General features: G+C 38.2%; 1 protein-coding gene across 6 annotated transcripts in view; it reads right to left on the bottom strand.

The window, feature by feature from the left end:
* Positions 1 to 10,000, bottom strand: part of LOC125039213 (WD repeat and FYVE domain-containing protein 3-like) — a 49,423-nt gene that overhangs the window by 30,495 nt on the left and 8,928 nt on the right. For all 6 annotated transcript variants that reach the window (XM_047633015.1, XM_047633013.1, XM_047633016.1 and 3 more), the window contains exons 16-29: positions 9,609 to 9,752; positions 9,144 to 9,310; positions 8,517 to 8,744; positions 7,718 to 8,119; positions 7,275 to 7,426; positions 6,628 to 6,811; positions 6,348 to 6,431; positions 5,880 to 6,064; positions 3,844 to 3,947; positions 2,933 to 3,160; positions 2,605 to 2,805; positions 2,134 to 2,351; positions 901 to 1,082; positions 216 to 364 (exon numbers count right to left, since the gene is read on the bottom strand). In XM_047633015.1, coding sequence (XP_047488971.1) covers positions 216 to 364; positions 901 to 1,082; positions 2,134 to 2,351; positions 2,605 to 2,805; positions 2,933 to 3,160; positions 3,844 to 3,947; positions 5,880 to 6,064; positions 6,348 to 6,431; positions 6,628 to 6,811; positions 7,275 to 7,426; positions 7,718 to 8,119; positions 8,517 to 8,744; positions 9,144 to 9,310; positions 9,609 to 9,752 — 2,628 coding nt within the window. The remainder of the gene's footprint in view (positions 1 to 215; positions 365 to 900; positions 1,083 to 2,133; positions 2,352 to 2,604; positions 2,806 to 2,932; positions 3,161 to 3,843; positions 3,948 to 5,879; positions 6,065 to 6,347; positions 6,432 to 6,627; positions 6,812 to 7,274; positions 7,427 to 7,717; positions 8,120 to 8,516; positions 8,745 to 9,143; positions 9,311 to 9,608; positions 9,753 to 10,000) is intronic.

Here is a 10,000-nt window from a genome sequence, read left to right as displayed (position 1 = left end):
TTTAATGTGGTCATATCAGAGGCAAGCATGGATGAGAAGTTTTCTAATAACTAAGCTTTACTCATTATCAATATACATTTAACACACTTTACATCTACAAAAATGTAACTACATGAAAATAAAAACAAACAAATGGGAAACTTAACAACAATGAACTTGCTCCTACAACAGCATTCCTATAGTGGCACTGCTACAGGGGCTTGACTGTCACTTACCCTTTGTCCTCCTGGTTCAGCATGGCTCGGACCATGGCCAAGATGGCAATGGCTGCCTCAGGGCACAAGGACACCCTGCCTGAGATGGTGGTCGCACACTGGCTGGCAGGAACGCCAAACACGAAGGTCCATATACTGTCCAAGTCCAACTGTGGACATGAGAGGATCTAAACACAGTTGTCTGAGGTAGCCTACCAGAAACCGACTTTGTAATTTTTTTTTCTCTTTCTTTTGAGAAAATAAGTAAAACTGGCTCTAACATCTATAAATAGTAAAGCAAGTAGTCTTTTTCTTTATGAAAGCAGTAGAGTATAAATAAATAAAATGGCTCTAACATCTATAAATAGTAAAGAAAGTAATCTGTTTCTTTATGAAAGCAGTAAAATAAGTATAGATAAATAAATAAACTGCATGAAACCAAACCAGGGTGCACCTAGACTAATGAATAATTCTAATCAATATGCATCTCTATGCAAATGAAAATCAAGATAAATGTTAAAGTAAAACATTCAAACAAGCAAATAAAATAAGTGCATATGTTTTTAAAAATACAGATTCAGTGCAAAAATTAAGAGATCGATTAAAAGAAAAAGAAAAGAATAAAAAAAGTATCAGCGAATGAAGTGTTATCACAACCAACCAAACTTAAATCAATAAATAACAAAACAAATGCCTGCATTCACACCTTTGTGTTGTTCTGCACATTCTTCACAGGCTGGCCTAGCAGTAGTGCCAGGAGGAGGTAATAGACTTGAGGCACATGGATGTGCTGTGGAACAAGCCACGTGATGAGTTGAAAGCCAGGCATGTGCCAGGCTTCTTCCCTGATCTCACTGAGAGACCTCACCACTGAACCCACAGAGTAGCCTGCAAAACAAATTTTGTTACCAGAAAGAAGGGACCATGGTGGAAAGAATCTCAAGTCAATAAAAACATAGTCACATCAGCATTTTGTCCCTAACAAATCTCTGAGGATATAAATCCATTACACCAACTGGTTTCAAGTACACAGACCAATTAATTTGCAAGAGCTTGAACATACAAAGTACAGGTTCATACTCTTGACTACAAATATTGATGTTTAGAAATATTTTCTATTACTTTTTATTGCTATAAGTAATGTCATTAACATTATAACAATCATAATGTCTATAATAGTAATATCAGCATCAATTCATGGAAAGGTGAAATCAGGTTAGGTTATAAGGTCTACTAATTGACAACTTGGTGGCTAAACACTTGTGGAGCCATCTATGTGTAGAGATATTCCACAAAGCAAGACTATTGTGAACACTACATTTTCCTGGAACCATTGGGTTAATCATCAATACTTTTACTTATCATATATTGTCTTTCTACAAAACTATATTAAAATTATGATGATTCAATTGCCTTGCCCTGCCTAGTTTTTTTGTTTTTTTTTTCTTCTCTTTCTTTAACATTTTCACAGATACAAACTTGCATGTAGATAAAAAATAAATAAATAAATAAATAAATTATTGATATGAGTATAATACCTACATGTATATCATTTACCAGTGATGTCATTTTGAAGCTAATTTTATTCAACATCTATATCATCAGCTCATGCAACTAAAGTAACCATGTTAATATCTTGACCAGTTTATTTCATCAAAATCCCTCATTTTAATTTAAAAGTTTGAGAATTATCCATAAATCAATGTTTTATCTAAAATAACAAATTACCAAATTGTTTTTGTCTTCATTCAAGCTTAACGATAACCACCTTTCTTCTCTAGGCTTTCTATAAAAATAGTAACTTCATGAGCCCCAGAAAATCAACCTTGTTTTCTATCAAAAATACATATGTGTCTTTGTTGTCTCCTAGTACATAAATAATAACCAAATCATCATTATAATTCTACCAATTCAAATCCATGTTGGATGCTCAACTCACCAAGGACCTGACCGTACTTATTTGAGGTGACCTGCTGCGCATCTGTCATCCAGCCCCCATTGTGAGAAGCATCCCTGAATTTCTGGAGAATCCCAGCATTAGAGAGCAGAGCCACTAACATGCGCAATGCAATGAGTACTGTGGAAGGATGTAAATGTCCTTGGGCAAAGAGCAAGACCCAATCCAGGCCCAGGACTTTCACTACCTCTTCACAGAACCTGAAAGGTAAGGAATAAAACATATAATCTATTCATTCAGTACACAAACTGTGGAATAAAAAGACCCTCTATACAAGGTCTTACCACAAACTTAAATACTACAGTAGCAAAATAAAATACAAAAATGTATATATTTTCTGAGACTACCAAAAAAATAAACCAATATACAAAAGCAAAATTTGTAACATTGTAAACAGCATATACATTGATCACATAAAATGATTCCTATTCCCACAACAAAACCAATACTCACCCTAGATGTATTGTATTTTTGTTGGAATTGTACATGAGTGTGTGCACAATCTCTAGACACTTGTTCCTCAGCAGAATATTTCGCATAGAGAGGCTTGAGCTATCTCCATTTTCAAACCCTTTTTCCTCTGCATTTTTCAGGTTGATGTGTTTCTCCGATATGCTCAAGATGGGAAGCGTCGACACAATAAACTGACCAAAACTGCAAGGAAATACATAGAATCAAAGGGATGATTACCACACAAATTATTTGCAGCTCATTTTCAGCATCAACCAGAAACTTTAAGCATTAACTTATCAACCACCAAATCCGAGTTCTTCTAACAAACCTTAACAGATCTTGGGGACGTGGGTTGTTGGCAAGCAACGTTGTGAGCAGTGTGAATATGACGGGCGTACTGGCACATATACTGGCTGTGTTTACGTTTGAGTGATGATTAAAGGATGACGAATTATTAGAAGATGATGAGTTGTTTGACGGGGATGATGAGGCCACTTCTTTGCCCTGCGATTGTTCCCAAAGCAAGTGCAGCAAGCGTGGTACCAAGCGCAGTTGTCTGAAAGATACATCGCTTTGTATTATCCTACTCTCAATACAGAAAGTAAACTATGACAATCTCTTGTAATTATTACATATTATCCATGGTAGTCTCTTGTACCTTTTATAAATTCAAATTCCTGAATGATACATAATATGTTACAAGCATCAACTTCAGATATTCATATCAAACTAAATCCCTACAAATTTTTCATACATTTTTAAAATTCAAAATGACTTCCATTTAAGCATAATCAGTTTATTTAAACTGACTTCCATTTAACCCCTCAATGACAGTATCAGAAATCTCTTGGCATCACTGACTCCTGTGACTTCTGACAACCATCCTGCTGTTTGGCCCAGGCGTCCACTACATGTAGCAGAACTTTCCACCACATGTCGAACAATGCCTATACCTGAACCCAGTATGATGAGTCAGTTTGCTATAACAGCTATTGGTATGGCTCAGCAGATACAGGTTAAGTCTTCCAGATTTGTGTTACTCTCATTATTTTAACTTCAATTTGGATCATTCTGTTATCCTCAACTTTAATTCAGACCAAACTCAATCTCTATAGATGAAAAGGTTAAAAAATAAAAATCATAGCAATAATATCTAGAAAATCCCTGGAAAGCATCAAACAATACTCCATTTGATAGCTCCAAACAACAAACCTCATAATGCCAATAAATTATACCAACCTCATTTTGCGAACATTATGCTGCCTCTCTCCAGACTCCCTGGCCAACTCCACCAAATGCTCCAGGAGAGTGCGAAGCAAGTCACCTGGTGCATCTGCCCACACCTGGAAAGAAGGCAAGAGGGACAATAAGACACTATGTAGAGGTCCATATCCGATCCCTACTTCTTCACACCTTCGTTGGTCATCCCACAGGCCTCCTTCCCCCATGTGTCAGTTAGCCTGAGTTGGCAGCCCTGGAGTGTATGACTAACAGGTCCAACACAAACAAGAGTCAAAGGTACTGAACAGAGTTTTAAGTTTTGCTGCCAAGGCCCTAAAGGCATGTGGCTTGGTACCTAAAGGAGATTAACTAAGTTTTGCTGCCAAGGCCCTAAAGGCATGTGGCTTGGTACCTAAAGGAGATTAACTAAAGTAGATCAGAGATACAATGAGATAGTTTGGAAGAGGATCAGACAAAAAGTTAGATAACAAACAACTAAATTAGACATATAATATATCAAGGTACTGGATTAGGCATTCAAATGATATGGAGGTTGCTGTGACTGATAATAAGGATATGGACATGTTGAACAATAGGATAAGAAGGAAGTGGAAGAGACACATAGTAAGAAAACAGATGTGGAACAGCAGGACAAGATAAAACAATAAGGGAGCAGAAAAGAGGAACGATGATGATAAATATTACATAGAAGATAAGAAAAAAAAAAAAAAAAAAAAGGTCATACAGGAACAATAGGACTGCAAAACAAAAACTTAAAAATGCATGAGAAGAGCAATAAAATAAATACAAACAAAAGCCATAACTGCCAATGTGGATGCTAAGAAAACTTTATGAATTGGAGAAGAGAGACAATTAAATTTATATGGATACATGGGTGTGGATGAATTGTGTATGTGGATGAGTGGGTGTGTGTGGGAGTATATGTGGGTGAAGATGTGGGTGTAGATGTGGGTGTGGATGTGGGTGTGGATGTGGGTGCGGATGTGGGTGTGAATGTGGGTGTGGGTGTGGGTGTGGATGTGGGTGTGGATGTGGGTGTGGGTATAGATGTGGGTGTGGGTGTGGATGGGGGTGTGGATGAGTGGGTGTGTGGGTGTGGGTGTGGGTGTGGGTGTGGGTGTGAGTGTGGGTGTGGGTGTGGGTGTGGATGTGGGTGTGGATGTGGGTGTGGATGTGGGTGTGGATGTGGGTGTGGATGTGGGTGTGGATGTGGGTGTGGATGTGGGTGTGGATGTGGGTGTGGATGTGGGTGTGGATGTGGGTATAGATGTGGGTGTGTGTGTGGATGTGGGTGGATGTGGGTGTGGATGTGGGTGTGGATGTGGGTGTGGATGTGGGTGTGGATGTGGGTGTGGATGTGGGTGTGGATGTGGGTGTGGATGTGGGTGTGGATGTGGGTGTGGATGTAGGTGTGGATGTGGGTGTGTATGTGGGTGTGGATGTTGCTGTGACTGAATGTGTATGAGTGAGAATTTGTGAGTGTGGTATGTAGGTGTGTGGGTGTAGATGTAAATGTGTATATTTAGATTTAGATTTAGATTTAGATTTAGATTTAGATTTAGATTTAGATTTAGATTTAGATTTAGATTTAGATTTAGATTTAGATGTAGATGTAGATATTGTGTGTGTGTGTGTGTATGTGTGTGTGTGTGTGTGTGTGTGTGTGTGTGTTTGTGTGTGTGTGTGTGTGTGTGTGTGTGTGTGTGCTTGTGTGTGTGTGTGTGTGTGTGTGTGTGTGTGTGTGTGTGTGTGTGTGTGTGTGTGTGTGTGTGTGTGTGTGTGTGTGTTTTTGTGTGTGTTTTTGTGTGTGTTTGTGTGTGTGTGTGTGTGTGTGTGTGTGTGTGTGTGTGTGTGTGTGTGTGTGTGTGTGTGTGTGTGTGTGTGTGTGTGTGTGTGTGTGTGTGTGTGTGTGTGTCTAGTTAAATTCCTTCCCTTTCCTTCATCCATTCCTCTCCCCTTCCCCCAATCTTTATCCTTTCCCATTTCCTTTTCCCAAACCTCTCCATTCTCTTTCCCCTTTCCCTGGTCCTCACCTCCAGGTCGCAGAGCAGATCACTGAACGCAGGCGTGCTCGGAATAGCTGATGACTCCCTAGCCTCGCCTGACCCAGCCAATGACATGCAAAGGTGGAGAATGTGGGAGTTGAGGAGCGACTTCTTCTTGCGGAGGAGGAGGGCAAGCGTCTGGTAGCCCAGGCTCTGATTCATTTCCATTTGTGCTGTGAGAGGAAAGCAAAAAAAAAAATTAGAGGAAAATAGGTAGTGCCTTCTTTCTTTTCTCTTCCTTGTTGACATTTCTTGTTGAATTTGTGATTTGTCTCCCTTTTTTTTATTACAGGGTATGGTAACGTTTTTTTTTTGTTTTTTTATTAATTTATCAATGTTCTGTATAGTATTTAAAATAATAGTTTTAACAGTTGTCTTTAAATAACATGTATTATTATTTGAATGGAGTTAAAACATAATTTGGAAAAAAAAATAACCAAAGAAAATCTATCATACCTGTCTTGCTAGTTTTGATGACGCATGAAAGGGCCTTCACTGATGCATAAAGCGATTCCACATCCTTCGACATGGCAACCAAACCTTAAAGATGTGGATTAGGTTAGAGAATAACAAAAGGTAATGCTAAATTCATTCAATCATTTTCTTTCAGCTAGAACCTACTTTCTGCTAAATATCATAGGCAGCAATCAATATTTCAATTTATCTTCTCAGAAAAAAATAAATACAAAAGACAAAAAACATATATCAGCACTATATAAGAAGGACCCTGACTTACCAAGAAGGACAGAGCAACCCCCAACATTATCAAGCATGGCTGCCACAGGCCTAGGACAGAACACACGAACACCCAAGTAGCCAATCACAACGCCACCTAGGGACCTCGATGGGCCACTCAGGTGTCCTGCAGAGTTATGGAGGACTCGGATTGGGGTAGCATTCTCGTGAGACGACATACCCAGCTGAGGAATGTGAAGGAGGGTTATGAGACAAACATGAATAAAATCTTTCTTAACAGATATATAACAATCATATATAATCTTAGTTATATTTAAGTTAATCAATATATAATACAAACTACTATCAACCAATCATTCTTTCAACCAAAAAATTATTCAATATAGCTATCTTCCTCCTAACTTGCTCATCTCTACATCTCTTAAATCATCCACCCCTAAACACCTGCCATTTATACATTTTTGTATCTATCAATTCACCTAATTATTATTCTGCCTACACTAACTTTGAGTGCATGTATCTGTTGTTATCTGTGTCACTGACTGACCAACTGACTGACTGACAGATAAATAAACAGATAGGTAAATAGATCTGCAAATGTATCATTTTTTTTCAGATAAAAGGACATCAAAATAATAAAACAATTCCCATTTAATCTACCATAGAAGCAAATTAACGTATTATCACCTGTTTGGCAATGGCTTTGTTGTCTACTTTGGAGTACATCTTGCGAATCTTGTTGAGAGTGAGATGTGAGAGAGTCGAGGCGTTGAGGCCAAATATGACTTTCTCCTCAGGGACCACAGACAGGTTCTGTGGTGTTTGGTTCTCACCTGATGCTGTTCAAGAAAGAAGCAAAAATATAGTTAAACCTTCTGGACACCTGATAATCGCCGCTCTCCTTTTATTTATCATCAACTTATAAATCTTTAGATGGCTTGTATCCTTTTATTCACCAAGGGATTAGATGGATACCTAGGGTATTCAGAATTATTGTGGGAAAAGAATTTTGTGTCACAGGGTAGTTAACATAGTATGAAAACAGCTTTAACAAAGAAACAAAATGACCATTGATTCCATTGCTAAGTTACTATTCAAAGAGCTGCACAACCCCAGTAGCTGCACCTTACCTGGGATCTGTGCAGCTTGAAGACTGCCAGTGTAGTGTGGTCCTAGCTGATGGAGGTGCATTACCATCTGTGGCTGAAGAACATCCTCCACCAAATGGCATGTACCCTGCTTCCAGACCAACTTGGAGTGCCGCCTGTAAGCAGGTGGTGTGCCAATGTATGCATACACTGAAGAGGCAATAGTGAGATTGGCTGCTCCTCCTCCTGGGTTCTGTAGGATGTAGTGCAATTTCTTCTGTGTCACTAGTTGCCCATCAATGTAGATGCAAAGGGAGGAGTTCTTGAGCACGGAGCGGCTCAGAGAGACAGCCAGGTGGTGCCACTGACCCTCTGTCAACAAGTCTGGGCACCACACTCGGCAGCCAAAGTCACCTACCATCTCTGGCTCCCATTCTTTGACAGCTGCAAAGAACAGATTCATACTTATGTTACCACTAAACAAGACAATAAATTAATTGCTCATCTTGAATCAATCAATTAGTGGCTGAATAAAATTAACCCTTCAATGACAGTATCAGAGATCTCTCGGCGTCACTGACTCAGGTGACTTCAGACAACCGTCCTGCTGTTTGGCCTGGGAGTATGCTACATGAAGCAGAACTTTCCACTCAATGCACTCTAGCACATAGTGACACCTATAGCCGTATCCAGCTATAGATGTCATGATGGCTATAGGTGTAGCCCGGCAGATACAGGTTAAATATCAACATCATTAAGCATTTTTTACTTTCATCTTCAGATAGAAAATTAGAACTGTATGTGAAGCCATATTCCATAACAAATCTTGAAAGAAACTCACCTTGTCCAGGCTGTGGCATATTAGTCTCATGTGTGGACACAATCAGAGCTTTGTCTCTCGCTGAAATGACAATTGATAGGCACACCAAGTGGTGGTCACGGCCTGGGACATGTCGGGCAAGAGTTAACACCCGCACACAATGTGGATCTGTCCGGGGGTCACTGTATTTCTCAACACACACCCAGGTGCTGTATGTGAGGCCAGTCTGAGGTGGGAAGATTCGATCCCCTGAAAATAAATGAAGAAGGGAAAATTGAGTCTTGAACTAATAATACTCTATTTTCAATTATCAGCAACCTCTCAAAACTTTTATATGTTTAAGTAAATCGGTTTTTATTTACACTTTTCAAAGTTATTCAGTGTAGGTATAACCACCTTGAAATTGAAGTTGATATATCTTTTAAACAATTAATCCAAATTTAGCACTCTAGAAAATTAATGGATTCCTAAATTCCACGTAAGACTAACATCCAACTACAAATAAATGCAACAAATCATCTATCTTCATATCTATTTCCATTTCCATACTCCAATGCAACTTGAATCTTATCTCAATAACACTCATACTCTTTCTCAAGCTTTAATACTGCAACTGAACTTCACCCTCCCACACATAAACCAATGTACCTGTTCCAATGCCACCGATGACGTTGGGCTCTGTGGAAGATAGGGCTGACCCAACCACCGATCCACCCCCAGCACTCTGTGGCGCAATGGAGGGAAGGAACAGACAGCCAAAGCCTTCCGCACTCATGTCAAACTCCACAAAGGAAGGATACACCAATGTTCCTACTCTGTAAGACAAAAGTATAATCTGTTAGTTCAGTATATTAATTTCAGAAAGGGACTGGATTCCCATAAACATCAGTCTACATGGTTTTGATTTCACTTGTTTTTCAAAATGATCAAGAAACACATTTAATATATGTCACTTGTATATATATCATAGGAGTAGAAATCATATGAAGAGAAAAAATATATGACAAACCATTTCATATATGCCATTTAGTGTCACTAAAGACAAGGAAAGCAAAATATTCTAAAAGGAGTATAAACAAGTTATCTATTGACAAAATGATAAAAACACTTTACCTAAAGTCCCTGGGTGTAGTCATCGACACAATTGTTTTTATCCGTGTAAGAGGAACAGGGCCATTGCTTGGTGACTGCCCCCTGATAATGTCTATTTCATCCAAGTTCTGGCAGTTCAAAGGATTACCTAGTCTTAAGAAGATCCTAGAAACAACACAAAAATACATAAGCATAAGATTATTTTTCTTTTACCTGAGTACATTTATCTACGTAAACATGTGAAAATTTATTACATATATAAAATTCTTTATATATATATATATATATATATATATATATATATATATATATATATATATATATAAATATATATATATATATATATATATATAAATATATATATATATACATATATATATGAATATATGTATATATGTATATATGTATATGTA

The sequence above is a fragment of the Penaeus chinensis genome, chromosome 26 (assembly GCF_019202785.1).
Source record: "Penaeus chinensis breed Huanghai No. 1 chromosome 26, ASM1920278v2, whole genome shotgun sequence".
In the NCBI taxonomy this organism is placed as follows: Eukaryota; Metazoa; Arthropoda; class Malacostraca; order Decapoda; family Penaeidae; genus Penaeus; species Penaeus chinensis.
The sequence above is the reverse complement of the archived record's forward strand: the minus strand, read 5'-3'. Positions and strand labels throughout refer to the sequence as shown.